This window comes from Gossypium hirsutum, chromosome D13 (assembly GCF_007990345.1).
Source record: "Gossypium hirsutum isolate 1008001.06 chromosome D13, Gossypium_hirsutum_v2.1, whole genome shotgun sequence".
Taxonomy (NCBI): Eukaryota; Viridiplantae; Streptophyta; class Magnoliopsida; order Malvales; family Malvaceae; genus Gossypium; species Gossypium hirsutum.
Window position 1 is genome coordinate 15,170,631 of NC_053449.1, and position 17,859 is coordinate 15,188,489.

The 17,859-nt window shown below is 31.5% G+C and overlaps 1 protein-coding gene across 2 annotated transcripts; it reads right to left on the minus strand.

The window, feature by feature from the left end:
* Positions 1–8,790: 8,790 nt before the first annotated feature.
* On the minus strand, positions 8,791–11,458 carry LOC107919628 (uncharacterized). 2 transcript variants are annotated; one of them, XR_005922765.1, is made up of 5 exons: positions 11,175–11,458; positions 11,034–11,095; positions 10,793–10,892; positions 10,332–10,554; positions 8,791–9,472 (listed from the first exon to the last, which is right to left on the minus strand). XR_005922765.1 is itself a non-coding variant. In XM_041108779.1 (5 exons), exons 2-5 carry the CDS (start codon positions 11,090–11,092, stop codon positions 9,347–9,349), a joined length of 366 nt encoding a protein of 121 aa, XP_040964713.1. In that variant the 5' UTR covers positions 11,093–11,095; positions 11,175–11,458; the 3' UTR covers positions 8,791–9,346. The 2 variants fall into 2 exon arrangements, 1 of the variants encoding a protein (XP_040964713.1); XM_041108779.1 differs by having other exon boundaries at positions 10,332–10,412.
* Positions 11,459–17,859: the final 6,401 nt, after the last annotated feature.

Genomic DNA, 17,859 nt, shown 5'->3' on the forward strand with positions numbered 1-17,859 from the left:
TGACTATTTAGTAGAGGATTACACACTGAGTCTTGTAAACTCACCTTCTTCTTTTAACTTTGTAGGTAATCCCTAGCCATAGGCGATTCGGTGCTGGGAGGGACTTAGAGGTGGCCACACAACTGCTGATATTTACACTTGCCTTTATTTTTATTCAATTTATAAGTTGGGTTTTGTTTTTGTAATAAGGCCTTTAAGTTGGTTTAAATTTTTAATTGGGCTTTTACTTACATATTTTAAACTGCTAGATAGGAGAAGACGAATTTTTAAAATAATTACTGTTTTCAAAAACATGAGTTTTAAACAATAGAATTTAAAGAAATAAAACTTCTGCGATTTTAGACCAACTTATTAAAACAATATCATATAACAAGACAAGCGTTTTGTCTAGTTGATTTGTTAAATAATTAATAAAAAGGTTTATTTTAAGCTTAGAAACAAATTTTTACGAACGAGTTAATTTTCGAAAGACACTTCAGTGTGGCACGTCAGATTTGATCATAACGTCTAGGCCGAGTTTGGGGTGTTACATTATGTAAGTTAACTATGTTGGTACTTTTGATACTTTGCTAGTTTGTGTCATTGTGACTATATCATGTTGCATGTTTTGAATAGTTCAAATGGCATGTTTTGGGATAGAAGTGTTAATAGTCATAACTGTAGCATGTTTGATTAGAAGTTGAATTATGTTTGATGATGGAAATGTGAATAAATATGCATGTGTAGGTAAGCTTTGATGTTTCTTGTGAGGTGCCTTGAAATGGCATATTGGTTGGCTGTTTTGAGGATATTGAATTGGTCATTATATGCATGTTTAGGTAAGGTTTTTATGTCCTGATTATGTGCACAAAATGCCTTTGAGTGTATGCATGGTTTGGTGATGGAAATGACTTAAATTTGGGCAAATTCATGTCCACACAGCTTCAGACACAGGCGTATGAATAAGCTGTCTACGACACACGGCTTGGTGACACGGCCATGTGTTCCCTATAAGATTTATTGCATGCAAGTCAGGCAATTACACGACCTAGCACACAGCCTAACACACTGGTGTGTGTGGCTATTTTGAATGTTACATGGCCATGATGACAAATATAAATTGGGATTTGTTTAACCTACCTTCTAAGTCCATTAATGATTTGTTTAACCTACCTGATGTTGAAGAAGATGAGTACTTTGCCATGATGAAAAATATAAATTGGGATTTTCTTCATCAAGTGCTTAATGTTATGAAAAATCTGGGATCCCAATGGATTACAAGGAAGTATGGTAGTCATTCTTGACAAAGGGAATATTGAAAGCCGTTGGCTAAGGTATGGTTATACTTTGTTCGATATAGTTTCATGCCTATCTCACACAGTTTGACCATCTTGATGGAGTGAATACTGGAAGTGCTTACTTTCCATCATTGATAACTTCACTTTGCGTAAGGGCCTAAGTTAAAACAAAAGCAAACCTGAATGGCTCGTATGTTCAAGGTTGCATAACAGCCCATGATCTTGAAAGGTTAGTAGAGAATGTCCATGGGCTAAACCTACCTGAACCGAGTGAACCAACAGAACCAGAAACTGATGATTCATTGAAAAATCCAAAATGGAGCCTAACTCAGTTACTGAGACAAAAGAAGCAAAATCTGAGGAAGAACAGAACAATCCAGAACCAATAAAGGAATTGAAAATTTCTAAACCAACAGAAGAGCCGAATGTTGATGAGCCAGTTAAACCAAGTGTTAATCTTGTGTTGACTATTTATATGCCCACTTCTTTAAATACTGTGAAGAAATCAGAAGTGTCAATTATGATGGATATGATGAAATTTATGCATAACCAACAACAGGCTTATTGGATATATTCAAAGATTAGAGATAATTATGTAAGAAATACTTTTAAAAATATCTCTAACAATTTTGTTCCTGAGTTTCTGGATTATATCTCCGGGTAATGCAAGGAAGATGACAATACAAGCAAGGATGAAACATTAAAGGAGGAAGATGATGAGGATAAGTCAAATAAATAAAAGGGGAATTTCTTGTCTTTAGTTTTTATTTCGTTTTAGGTGTTTATTTTTATTTCCTAATTAGAATTTTTTGCTTTCACATAATAAATAGAAAGCATTAATAAATAAGGTCAATGCCTCTTCATAGAAAAAGCAAAGTGATGTGGTAATGGGAATGAGCATGTCTAGGATTGGATTGTTGAGAAAGACTTGGTACTTAAGTGGTCTTTATGACTCACCTCTCTTTTCTTGCAACTCTACCTGGTGTTCAGTTTTCATTCATTACTTTGTTTCCGCAATAAGGACATTGCATCTTTTTAAAGGGGGTGAGGCATTTCACATGAATTTTAAAGAATTTTTTAATCTTTTTACTTAAGTATGCTGAAATAAATGAATGTTCAGAAATAATTTTTGTTCATACGTATGTTCAAATGCAAGCATTAATTTTGATTTTATCTAAGTTATTCGTATGTTATCTTGAGTGATGGAATGCTTGTATGATCTTTAGTCTTATGTAGTATTTTCCATGAAAATTTGATTTATTTAGAAATAGACATGTATGAAGGTTTAAGTCTTTAGAATTGACTTAGTAACTTTCTTGTGGCAAAATCCTAGGAGGTATAAGAATCTAATATGATATAGGCTCATTTCCTTTGGATCGTTTTAGCCTTTCAAGTCCACCTTATTAATTAATCCTTGACACTTAATTTTTGAGTTTAAGGTCTATTTATTGCAAAGTATCTACATTATATGCCACATTATCATCTTTTTGATTTTATCCAATTGTTTTACACTTATCTTAACTGAATTTGTCTTAGTGATCAAAGTTTGAGGAAAGATATGAAAAGATGTACATGCTCTTCACATGATTAAAAGAAAAGGAAATTTTGTTCAAAAAAATAAAAAAATAAAGCGAAAAGTTTGCCCAAAGTCTGAAAAAATAGTTGAGCATGAGTTTGAAATAAGTTTGGGGGTGTTCCAAAGACCCAATTTTATGAAGGTCGTGACACAGAAAGATCCAAGACAAGTTAGGGTTAAGATAATTGAACCTAAAAATTCACTTCTCTTTATCCCTACCTTTAGCCTAGCCCCATTACAACCTAATAAAAGACCTATTGATTGGATGATTATACCAACTACATTAGTGGAGAGAAATTACTAAGCTTAACTTATGAAGACCACTAATTAATCCTTGAGATTGCTATGTTTAGTTGAAAAGGAAAGCTTAATCATTGGTGAATGTTATGTATAACTTTGAAAATGCATGCATACTATGATTCATGTTGACATTATGATGTATTTAGTATAAATTTTGGAAATAATATTTTCATTCGAGCTGCTTATTAATAAAAAGTATTTTTAACTTTTGTTGATGCATGATTATGTTTGAAGATTGATGCTACTTTATCATTTTGCAAAACTGTCTTAGCAAAAGTTGTGTTGTGTAAGAACATTACTCGGGACGAGTAATGGTTTAAGTTTGGGGTGTGTAAACTCGAAATTATATAGGGTTTTTCTATATATTTTTACCACCTTTTTACTTAATAAAAATTTTAATCTTGAGTAATTGTTATTAAAATAAGTGAATTTTACTTAATTAGTAATATTGGGCATGAATTTATAAATTATGTGAAATTATACTTAATTACATGATTTTTGTACATATTTTTTTTATTTCATGTTAATTTATTAATATGTGATTTTTCACTATGTAGGAGGACCATTTAAGATGTGACTAATGTGAATGAAACATGAACATGCACAAATTAATTCATGTAGACGACAAGACCATGCAATTTGGGTCATGGGGTTGATAATTTGACCCAGTAAAAGAAGTGCTAAAAGATGGACATGATTGTTAAATTATTGGACTAAGAAACCGTCGAACAAGGGGGAACTAAAGCCCAGTTTCGGCATAAGTAGATGGCTACCCAAAAGTAAGCTTTGGGGTATTTAATTGAAGGTCCTTACAGTTGGAAAATAACTAGAAACTAGACCAACAACTTGTTGTTAAAACCGTCCACCCTATGGCTGTTAATAGCCTTGGTTTGAATTCAAATTGAGGAGACTTAGTCATTCCCTTCTCCTTGAAATATGGTCGGCCATGTATGGTAGAAAATGAAGGAATTTTGAATCTATTTTTAGCTAACTCTACCCCTTACCTTCACTTATAAATACCATGCACGAATCCCTTAATCCCTTAATCCCTCATCCCTCACAACTTATTTCTCTTCTCTTATTAGCCTTTTCTCCACATTTTAGTTCCCTTTTCCTTCCCTTGCATAGCAGCCCATCTCCTTTCCATCCTTTAGCCGTAGAAGCTTTGTCAAAAGCATTCTTTGGCCGGCCACCTTAGGAACTCCTTAGCAAAAGAAGCATCGAGCAGAATAGAGGAGCGCATTAGTCAGAATAGATCCGAAAGGCTGCTAAAATGAATAGAGTTTACTCTTTCCTCTTGTTATTTATTTTAATCATGTCTGCTTTGAGTTTATTGTTTTCGACATCAGCGATGATATTTTAAATCCTATTTGCTAGGATGGTTATGTTAATTCAATAAGATCTATTTTATTCATGTTGAACATGTTTAGGCCTCAATCAATCATGTTTTAAACTAATATCATGATGCATTTCATTCATACATGATTGGCTGCACTTAGATTAACTGAGTGATCCTAACCAGACGATGACTAGTAGACATATAATTGAAAAGTGCAATGCTCAATTTAAATCCTTAAACCCGACTAAGTTGAGTAATATCTTTAGTTAGCTCTATTTCCTTGAATAGTTTTTAGGTTTATGTAATTAAATTGTTGCAAACATAAATGTCCCTATGACTGTACATAAATTCTAAGAAACCCTTAGTTAATATGATCAGTAAAATGCATACTTAACTAAGTAAAAGACTCCAAAAGGACTTAATTTGGTTTCCAAACTCATCGAGTTGTCATGTAAGTATTTCCGAACATTTTTAAGCATGATAAGGTAAATTGAATTGATTAATATAATTATCCTAGCCCATTTAATGTTGATTGCTTTTGTTGCTAAAGTCATTCATTCATTCATTTAGGTAAATTGCATCTAGATTAAAATTGCATAGGGATCAATCTTTGCATCTAATTAATTTACTTAGTTTAATCTTCACCATCCAAATTATTTAATTTTTACATCATATTGTGAAGTTATAATTTTAAAAATATTTGGTTAAACTTATACAGTCCCTGGGGAGACGATAACTCATTTTACTTACTTATTACGTGAATGATTATGTACACTTGCACAAACCCCTTTACAATGTTGAAGGTGAATAAATGCACAAAATTCATTCAAGAATCAACTTCCAATGTGATGCATTGTGACTGATCGAATAGACCAAGAGTGACCTTCAAATTTTATCGATTTCAAACACTTAAAGTTCATTATGGTGCCATTACAAGAGAAGAATGCCAAGCAACATAACTTTCAACCATAAGGAAAGTGACGGGACACCAAACAACTCATTAACGAAACATTAAGTCATCAACAAAGTGAAGAGACATGCCTTTTCAACTATACAAGAACCAAGTGAAAAGACATGACTTATTGGCTACCCAACTGAGTTAAAACAAATTTAAATGTTTGTATTAACACTAGTTAAATGCCGAAGTTGAAAGGTATTTTATAGGTATTTGAATAGTTGTATTAGGGCCTATAAATAACTTGTAAGAGGAAATTGTTTTGGTTACATACACAATTATGTTGAATACAATTTTATTTCGTGAGAATATTTTCTCTTTTGGTTCTTAATTGAACTAAACTGAACTTATCAAACTTTTACGAGTTTGTGGCGTTCACCAATTGTCTTATCATACTATTCACCATCCCGGGGTGTGGTGACTTCGCATACCACAATTTGAGTATTTAGTCAAGTTTAAGTGGGTTGTAGTTTTAATATATCTACAGTTCCTTAAAGCATTCAAGTGCCACGAGTTGAGGTTTCCACCAATTGAACCCTTTTAAGACGGTCCATCCCATTCAAGCTATTTTTCGAACCCTCCAAGCTCGAGAAATCTCATCATTGAACCTTCAAACCTTCAATGCCTTTTTCTTCTCTTCAATTTCAGTCAAAACAATTTTGGGAAGAATATACATTATTTTTGTTTTATTTTACTTAAGTTTGCCCTTCAATTAAACACACATTTTTAGCATAATTCAAGCCTTAACTATCCATGCTACTTAAAAATAGTATATTTACACTTTAAATGATTCCACTTATGTGATTTACACCATCTAATCAATATAATTCAATTATAGCTAGATTTTACAACTTTCACAGTTTAGTTCATTTTTGTTTAATTAACTATCTAAATGTTAAAATTTCCTAACCAAAATTTAATACGACCCTAAGGACCTCGTAAATATTAAATAATTAATATTTACGAACACACACATCAAAATTGTGGTCCCAAAACCATTGTTTCTGACACCATTGAAAATGGGCTGTTACAACTTGTCTGCTCATCTTCAATGAGATACCCTATTCCACATGTTTAAAACCGGTAGAATAGTAAAAACTATAGTACTCATCACCACAAACCCTAAACCTACATGTAAATTAATGAATAACCTTTTCTTCGACAACAGCGTAAGGACGAAATTCAAGTTTTCACGACAATGCCGATTACTCCTAGTGCCAAGTATCCTTCAGATCAACAATTTGCTTCGAATGTCAGTATGAAAAATCAAAGGCCTGTATTGAGTTTTTTCTATAAAGCTCTTTTGTAAGGGACAAAACACTCCCTTGCAGAGGCATGGGGTGAGTAAAAAAGGTATTTTTTTTTCGAGAATCCTGGGATAAAAAATCCCTTTTTACCCCACCACATCCCCTATATAAATACACGTTCCCATCCCTTAATTCAATATCCTAAATTATTTTTTAATTTTTCATACGTGTATGAAAATTTGGGTTTGAAGATTTATTTCTCTCTCGCATTGAGGGAGACATAGTCATAGTTTTAAGTTGTGTTTGGGTTCACGGTGATGTCATGGAGCTCGTTAACTAACAAATTTCACCTATCATGTGAGTATGGTTCCATTTGCCAAGAATCCAGGATCACTTTGCAACTTGAGGTCCAAGTTGGTGGTGAATATACCGTCTCGGGTTGAAGTGTAACTAGGGCTTCAAGGATGAAACATAAATGGAGCCCTATTTGATGGTGGTTGTGAGGGCACAACAACTAGCTTCTCTTCATCAGAGGATCCTGTTTTATAAAACCTATACAGAAGTACGAGGAAGGAAAATGCAAATGGCCTCCCAGTATAATCAAGTAATTCGTGTTTTCCATCTCCAGCAAATACAGTAACCTTGTTAGTAAAACCTATTACACCCAAATTATGTCACAGGTTATAATAACAGGGTCACTGCCTTTGGTGTACATGGATAAAATAAAATACTTGATTATACTAAAACGCCACTATGTTCTTCTTCCTCGTACTTCTGTTTAGGTTTTATAAAACATCCTCCTCTGATGAGGAAAAACTCGTTGTCGTGCCCGTATGACCACTGTCAACTGAGGCCCTATTTATACTCCCTCCTTTGACAGTATAACCTTTGTAAATTTGAAGCCCTAGTTACACTTCAACCTCAGACTGTATAATCACCGTCAACTGGGACCTTGAGTTGCAACGTGACCTGACTTCCAAGGTGATGGCTCTATACTCACATGGCAGATGAAATTTGTAGGTCACCTAGCTCCACAACACCACCGTAAATTCAAATAATCCTTAAAACTGTAACCATGTCTATCTCAAACACGTATAAAAATAAATATGCAAACTTCTAATTTCCAATCGCAAGAAAAAAGAAAGAAAAAACATTTTTTACCATAGTGAAAACGCGTTATTGCCACATTACAGTGAAAGCGCGCCCTGTAGGATACGTGTAGGTCGCATTTTCCTTTCTCTCTTCAAAAATAGTGTAGATCGATAAATTTTTAGAATTTCATCCTAGTTTCTCAAATAATTTTTTTCAACATATTTTTATAAATTAACTTATTAACATAGTTATTGTTTAATTTAGTTATTAATATTTAAAAAACACATTGAAAATGTAATAATCACTAAACCAAAACAGGCTCTTAGCGGCGCTTTTTTAGGCCTTTAGCGGCGCTAAAAAAGCACTGCTAAAAGTATTTGCGGCGCTTTGAGAAGCGTCGCAAAAAATGCCGCTAATGACAGCGTCGCTAACTTTAGCGGCGTTTTTAGAAATAAACGCTGCTAAAGACCATGACCTTTAGCGGTGCTTTTCCCACAAACGCCGCTAAAGACCATGACCTTTAGCGGCGCTTTTCCCACAAACGCTGCTAAAGAACATGACCTTTAGCGGAGCTTTTTGTCACAAACGCCGCTAAAAACATAACCTTTAAAAAATTATTTTAATCAAATTATATTTATTTTTATGATAAATATTATATTATGTTTTATTTTCTAAATTTGAACTTTAAATATACTTTTAAGGATAAATAAAAAAATATTATTTAAATTAAATTTTCTATGAAAATTTTAACTTTAAAACTAAATATAAATATTAATGAATTTAGTTTTAGAATTTAAAATAATAAATTAATAAAACAATTAAAATTTAAAAGTTAGAACTCAAGTTGTCGTAAATATTAAAGTAAAAATAAAAATTTAGAATCAAAACAAAAATAAATAATACATATGAGAAACTTGTATGGCTTCTTCCATCTATATTGTGCGTTTTGGAACAACTTCCTAATTACATTTCAAAATGGTAATGAGTAGGCATTAGTCAATACAACTTTAAACAACCTTAAATAGTTTTATGTATTACGAAATCTACACAAGTGAGGAAAATTGCACTAGTTTAAAAAAATAGACCAAAATGCATAATATGAGGATGAACTTACTTGGAAGTTTTCTCATCTGCATGTTTTCTCTGGGAAAATTAGCAGAAAAGCTGGTTAATTTTTCCAAGGGTAAGTGTTGGAAATTCCTTGATAATGGATAAAAATTAGGTTGCATGAAGCTCATCCATGAAAAAATATTCCTAGCAAATGATGGCAAGAAAAAGGCACCTATTATTCTTGCTCCCATCCTCCTAATCTCTCCCCAGGGTCATAGTTTGTGAACACCCGAAACTCATTTCCAAGTTTACTTGAGTGTCGTGGCCGAAAATTGCATGCACGCAAACCCAAAAGCTCTGCAGCTCTATCCCTCTGCACCTCTCTTGCAAGTCATTCTCTTAGCTTTTACTTAAAAAAGCCACTAAAATAACCATTGACATCCATACTTATATTCTGCACTATATTGGAGTTATCCATATACGGCAGTAAAGGTGACTAACTCACAGCATTTATTGCAAGTTATGTTTAGTTGGAAAGGAAGTAAAAGCTTTACCTGTAAGCAAAAGCAAGTGAGATTCTCGTGGTTGAGCAAGAAAATATATTGTTTGAGTAACTTTCTCTAAACACTCCTTGCTCTGCAACCATGCACAACATATGTAATATACTGTCAAAAATTTCCTCAAAACATGAACTCAAGTGAACACCAGTACAGCCATGGCAAGTTAAGAAACAGGTGCCCATATAAAATATCTGCTCAATCGAGATTATGCGAAAAATAGAAATTGATGCTCTAACCCTAAATGTTCCATATTAGACCAAAATAGTGGTTTACCTACCATATTGTGATTAAAATATGTCAAAATCTTCACATTATCCGACGATAATATATTTAAAATAGCTCTGTAAAGCAAATCACTAGGATTACAGATTTTCCAGACTTAAAAACGTATCACAGGAGGAATTTTATATCAAGGTAAAGTGGTAGAGAATCTCTAGTATTTACAAATTAAAAGTCTTTGATTTCGTTTTCATCAGAAAGAAAATCTCATATTAATGGGCACAAGATAAATAAGCATAGGCAAGTGGTTTTTATACTCTGTAATCAAGATAAACAAGCAAGTTCATCCTCATATTCAAGATAAACAATAAGATGCTTGGAAGCAATATATGGAAACTAAGTGGAAAATAAATTGTAGATTCAAAGCATGGGAAGAAAGTGATCTGAGATTACGCATTCTCAAATGATCAAAATAATGCAGGTCAGACTATTGATTTTCATATGCTGCTTGCATTCTTTCAAGATTTAAAACACTTAGCAATCAATAATACCAAACCATGAGAAAGGATGCAGATTAATTGAGACAAAATCTTGCAAAATCTAATCGTAAGTATATTTCATGTTCTTGTGGGGAAAAAATTATCTCCCTGCAGAGTAGCAACTATAAACCTATAGTTGGAAAAATGTAAAACATGAGGATTGGAGAAAATACTCACCACAGCAATAACGATGAAGAGATCTTCCCAGTGTTTTTCATCTACTAGTTGAACTGAAAGACTATCACTTCCATCATCCTCCTAGAGGTATTAAAAATAAATATCATCAAAACCGAGCTACCATGCTCAGTGTACCTGACTATGCAATCCACTATCAGTGACATTTATCAACTGCAGAACACGAGCTGAGAGTTCTGCATCAATTACTTCTTGTGACTCCATGCTACATGGAAGAAATGTAAAAAATATATTGATGACTGTAAAAAGAATGCAAGTCGAGTAAAACCAAAGAAGTTTCAAACAACTAAAAGTACCCTCGCCAAAGTTTGAACCCTATGCCTAATTTCATATTTAACAATCAAGAAACAAAAACCCAATATATATAATAATGCACACATACACACAACATATATATATACACACCCTTTTGGTATAAAGAAAGAGTTCCAATAATTTCAAACCTTTCTCTCAAGTATAGCTAGCAAAGAAGAATCCATTTTAGCTTCAAGAGCTTGCAGTTCATTAATGTTAAGTACATTCAAGTCTCCACCCATTCTCTGCCTACAAATAAATAAAAAAAACCCCGTTCCCTTAATCAACAATAACAAAAAAGCATGAATTCTTATTTTCATTGACAAATAAACCCTAGCTTTGGTTTATATATATATACACCATGGGAAAGGGATATAATTTTCATTATACCTAATCTCCCTTCTCAACTTCTTGTTTATCTCCTTCAACCTCCTGTAATTTTCTTCCATTCTCTGCAAAAACACACACAAAAATGGAATAAAGAACAACAACAAACAAAACCCCACAAAGCTTAAAAACTAAATTGTAAACCTCATAATGGGAATTCCATAGATCAATCCCTGTGGTCTTTTGGTATAGACTGGAAAACCCATTTGGCCTAATTCAGAAAGAAACAAAACCCCAAATCAATGAATCATTTGTTATATGCATATATATATAAATTCATGGAGAGAAAAAGAAAAGGTTTAGGGATTGGAATGATAGTAAGAGATGTTGGGGAAAAGGAACTCATGGAATTTTGAGATTAAGAGGGAAAAAGAATTAAGTACAAAATTTGAGGTATTTAGGGCGCGTAATGGAGATGAGGAGAAGAGGGAGAAACGAGCGGGTAACCAAATTCTTTTTTGGGAGTGGGCGGGATTTTGAATATCATTTTGCAAAAACGCCGCTATTTGCTTACAAAAAAATTATTTTATTTTGTACAAAACGACTCCGTTTTGCTATGATAAAAATCTTATATTTTTTCTGCTAAAAATTATTTTAAAGTAAAATTATTTTTTGGGGCGTTTTTTTATAAAAACACCGCTATTGCTTACCTTTTGCGGCATTTTTCATAAAAACGTCGTAAAAATTATTTCATTTTAAATCTGTTAAAATTTATTAGTTAAGTGATTTTATAAAATATTTATTATTATTTTTTATAAATTGAATTTTTTTTAAAAACATCAAGTACTCTCAAAATAAATATCGTATATTTTAATAAGAAAAAAATGATTAAATGGCTGTAATTAATTATTAAGTTAGAATTATCCAATGTAAGCAATTAATCTCTCACGTATCAAATTTCTATTAAAGATTGAGACGTTAATCATGATTTTATATTATTCATTTCCGATATAATCTCCATTTTATTAGAGATATTTCTTCCAAACTAAAATATAACTATTTTGCTAGATGTTCGAAGTGGAATGATTTTAGTTTTATATGGATAAAATTTTTATATGGATAAGCCCGTATAACAAAGTTGGCCCAAAATTTTTATATGGATTTGCCCGTATAATAAAGTCGGCCCAAAATCGTAGAACTTACGATGTAATGAATGCAGTACCCTATATATACGCTTTTGAAATTTAAAAGGAAATCTCTACATTTTAATTTTGAGGTATTACATTTTTTATTTTTTATTTAATTTAACCATCTAATTTTGCGGTCAAAATTATCAATGTAGCAATTAGAAAATGATAAAATAATTTTGTAGTCTTTAATGTTTGTAATTTTTATTAATTTGGTCTTTTCTTTAAAAGTATATAAATATTATAAAAATAAAAGTTTAAAATCTTTTAAAATTCATTTTAAAATTTTAAATCACGAAAAATATAAAACCTTTCAAAATTTAGAAAAATATATGTTATTTTCTCTTTAAATGATAATTAGAAATGTTCACTACCCATACAACCCATCTAGTCCAAAATATGGTTAGGCTTAGATTTATATTTTTTTTATTGTTTTTAAACAATGAAATGGGTGATTCGGGTAAAACAAGCTTGAAGTGGGAAAAGTTTTTAAAATTGGGCATTGGTAACACCTAATCCATAAACCTTAAAATGGTAAAACCTAAACCTTAAACACTAAACCATGCATTGTAACAATCAAATCATTAACGCTAAACCGTAAACCATAAACATCAAGCCCTAAAACAATAAATTTGATCATTATCTTATAAGCCGTAAAAACTAACCTCATATTAACACTAAAATGTAAACTCTAAACCTTAAACCCCAATCCCCAAGCCCTAAACCTAAACCCTAAACCCTAAACTCAAAACTATAATCCTAAAATAGTAAACATTATGATGATATTTATTCATCATTATCCACTAACCCGACCCAAATCCAAATGCAAACCCTACCCTGCTCTGCTCATTTTGTTTTCCCAACTCTGGACCTCAGCACTCGCCACTCACCCACCCTAACGAAGTACCCAACGTAATTCGATTAATGATTGCAAATATAAGATATTTGCTTTCTTTTGCAATTGGGCTATTCAGATATATTAGACCTACTTGTCCACCACTACCACTATACCGCCTGAAGCAGCATTCGGTCCTAGACTCGAGACCCAGCTAACACTTTTTGTTATCAATAAAAAACAAACAGCTTTTTCTTTTCGGGAGCAAATCGTCCAACTAACCCCACCGACTCTACTAGCTAAATTGAATCCCAACTTCACTTAATTATTTTCTAAAATTCAGTATTTAATAAATTTTATTCGAAATTCAATATTTATAATATTTTCCTATAACCCTTTCTCAGCCTAAAAAATCTAGTATTAGTTTCTAGTGGGTATTAGACCAAGTAACAACCTCATTTGTCCCTTCTCATTCATTTTCAGTTCTTACTCTTGAGTAAGTACTATTAGGTCATTGTTGTGTTCATGTTTGATTAACTAAATATAAAATTATTTTTGGTAATAAAATTATCAATATATAATATTATTTATCACGATATTTGGTGTTTTATATTACTTTCTTTGATTATTTATTTAGTCGAACTATCAAAATTTATTATTCTTATAAAAATTTATTCTATTTTTTATTCTTTACAACACAACAATTTAAGTTTTATGATATTTTATTTTACTCATAATTTAATATATTTTTCTAGTAAATTAGTAGTTTAAATAAACTGTGATTGAAAAAATAATAATAAATAGTTAAGAGTTAGGACTTCTCTTTAATAAAAACATTTTGTATTAAACAATATTATTTGTTATCATTTAAATGTAAATTTAACCAATATATAATAAATACAACGAAATATTAATTTTTTCAACTTATAATAAAAAATATAATTGAAACATTACTTGAGAATATATCAAACAATGAGATAATTAGATTTTATTATTTGCGGCGCTTTTTCAAAAACGCCGACGCTTTTCTAAAAATGCCGCAAAAGGTACGAGCATTAGCAGTGCTTTTCCAAAAACGCCGCTAAAGGCTCGAGCATTAGGGGCTCTTTTTAAAAAACGCCGCTAAATCCCCAAGCATTAGCGGCACTTTTTCAAAAACTTCGCTAAAGCCCCGAGCATTAGCGGTGCTTTTTCAAAAACGCCACTAAATGCCCCCAAAACTCTGAAAACGGTGTCGTTGAGCTTAGGTTTTTTGCGGCGCTTTTTGGAAAACGCCGCTAATGCTTATTTTTAGCGGCGTTTTTGTAAAAGCGCCGCTAATGCTTGATTTTTAGTGGCGTTTTTTATCCAAATGCCGCTAAAAATGCCGCTAAAAGCCTATTTTGGTGTAGTGAATCTTATTTAAAAATATTTTATTGGTATAAGATTGTTGTGTTAATACAAAAGACAATAATATTAACTAATCCTTGCCTACATTTAACAAATTTTTGTCTTTATATTTAACTTAATATATCAATTTTCTCTTATTTATTAAAAATGGTGGGTCTATTTATAACATAGGAAAATTAAGCAAATACAACTTATTTTAAAAGATGTTGACTCTATCTATGTTGTTTACTGGCCCTCGTGGATGCACAACTTCTGAAATTGTATGACAATGCTCTGCATTAGCAAAAAGATATCCAACATGATTGGTTGGAATTGAAAAGACAACTTCTGCAGAGGCTACTTATCCATTTGTTCGTGCTATCCCTACAAAAACGTGAGTACATTGAAGTGTTGAAGATTGAGTAGAACTAACACTACATTTGGTTTGCTTTAATGGAATAAAGTTGTAATCTGCAATTCATTTGTTTGGTTGAATGGAATGGAATAGAACTGTAATAGTATTTTTGTATTTGGTTGAATGGAATAATGTTGTAATAGCATAAGGAAAAAAGTTAAAATGACCAAAGTACCCTTAATAGAATTTTTTTAGCTAGATGATTGTTATTGTTATTAAATTTTAATAGGATTATTATTAAATGTAATAAAAATAATAAATATTTTAATTATATTTTAATCTAATTATTATTAAATATAATTTAATAAAATAAAAATATATAATTTAATAAAATTCTTAATATAATTATTATTAAAATATGAATTAATAAAAATAAAAATATATAATATTAGAAAAATAATATATAACCTACTTTATCATTTTTAAACTGCAATGCATATTTAATGTGGTAGAATATCATTAGCGAAACAAATAATTTAATTATCCTTTAAACTAAAAGGCAAAAGATTAGAACTAATAAATAGCTTGAGAATTATATTTTACATCCAAAGATAATTTTCATACATTAACAAAAATTTACATAATGTCATTAGTTTATATGTCATAATCCATATATTAAATTTTATAGCATGAAAAGGTTATGACAATATTACATAAAAAGTTACCAAAACATCACCAACACAAAATTAATAAGACAAATAAGATGAAAAAATTAGAAAAATAAAAAAAAAAAAAAAAAAAAAAAAAAAATTAAAAATAGAAAGGTTCTAATGCACGATTTCAAATAAGGTTTAATCAAGATGATATAATTGTGTTGGATTAATTACATTCCTCTAACTTAGAATTATTAAACTTATGTTTATACTGCTACGAACAAATTCACGGCAACTCGATAATTTGCTAACTACTGCTCATACATACTTATTAAATTAATCAATCTCTTGAACATATCCCTATGTCAATTCAAACAATTAACTCGATTTAATAAGCACATAAAAGACTATGTGAGGTAACAAAGTATTTCTACCTTGAAACAATTTAATCACAATAATCTTGCAAGTTATGCAAGGCATATGTATCGCCAAATACAATGCTAAATTAACTTCAGCTACCTTAAAAGAATAAACATGCAGTAATTAAGTATTGCGTCGATTAATTACAATTTCAATACGATTTAATAATTAATTCATTAGTTATCTAACAATTACTATTGCAAGAATAACTTAGGCATGATTTTACTTAATCAAGCATCTTACCGAGGCCTATAACAGCACAAACACAATTTCAATAATTCAAGCAAACAAAACATAATCAACCCAACACGGATTAAATTCAAGATAGATTGATTAAAATAACCATTTCAATGGCATAAATATTCATAAACATGTTTGTCAAAAATAACAACAAAATTTAAAGAGATAGGGAACAAGAAGCAAATTCTATGTTTCTCCATGGCTTGACTGATTTCTCCGTTCTTCGTTCTCTGTTGTCCTCGGCTATCAAGGTGGCTTATGAACACTTTAATTGCTGCTCAAAAATGGCTGATGAGGACCTCTTTCCCAAGAGAAGAATTCGGCACTTGAACAAAAGGGAAAATGGGAAGGAAAAGTTGAGAGAAAGTGAGAGAAGAGAAGAGAAAAGAGAATCAGAGTGTGAGGGATGAGTTGAATGATTAGCAAGGGGTGGCTTTTATAGCTAATTGTGGCTGCTAAAAATAGCAAATTCCATCAGCCAAAGAGACCCCCCTTGGCTGGCCACACACATGGCAAAGTTGAGAGATTCAACTTTGCTAAAAATAACCTGGGGCAAATCCACAAAGCCACATTTTTTGGAGGGGTTTGAATGCAAGGTTGAAAGTTCTTCAAGGGATTCTTTGCAAGCTTATTTAGTCAGATAAAACACTGATTTGGGTCAGCATATGGACGGTTCTTGGAAGCCCAATTGGTGGCTGGTTCGGTTCACTAGATTCGGTTCAACCAATGCGGTTCAACTGGACCCTTTTTTTCCATAATTAATTAATAATAATTTATTTAGCCCAAATTAAATTGGGAATAAATTAAAATTAATTATATTATGAATTAACACACATTTTTGGACCATCTTAGGTTGGAAATAAATTTCCTCGATGCTTCAAATTGCTTCTCTATTTTCTTCTTCGAGCATTGTCTGCCGAGCCAATTTTCGCCTTTGTGCGAATTGTTGAAAATAGTCAAAATTAATCAAAATTAACTATAAAATTAATTAAAATTCATCATGTTCATATTTTTAACATACTTTAATTATTTTATAATATTTAATTATTTTTCGACAAGAATTTAACTGAAATACCATGATTTTAAGTTAAAAAGCGCATGTAAAAACACATAAATTTTCGTGTTTCCAGTCACCAAATTGAAATGGACTGTTGGAATGCCGGCACCCCTACGACGCAGTAGAAAATTAAAACATTCGACGATCCTAACCATGGATCCTTGTGTAAGGAATGAATCGGGGTGAAATAAAGGTTTCGAAATTACCGAATCTTTATTCTGAGTAGACAACAACGCCTCAGCAACGAGTAATCTGATCTATTATCGAACCAAGCCGCAATCTATCGTGACTCCGGCCTCTACGTAATCCACCCAGTTGACAATGAATGGAAGGAATCCCCAAAACTGTTTTGGAAAAAAAAAACTTTGCTTTGACGGCTGCTAGACCCCAAACAAAGAAAAAACGAGATTTTTATATCTATTTTTAGGGTTTCTAAAAATTAGATAAATATAACTATGTTTTAAACTGAAAATTATAATTACATTAATTATAGTAATGATTTCAGTAAACTATATATCTATTTGAATTTATATACTAACCAAATTCATGTTCTCATTATGCGTACAACAATCTTGTACGTAATGTGTTCGATATTTGATTAACCAATTAAATTAATTCTATAATTAATTTAATTCAATCGACAACCATACACAATACCAACTATGTTTTATTTCGTTCATTTCAACTATAGGGTGTGACCCTGTAGGTTCTTGTAACGTTAGTAGTAATACTAGAATGATTCCAATGTTACAAACAATGAGTGGCACATAGCAA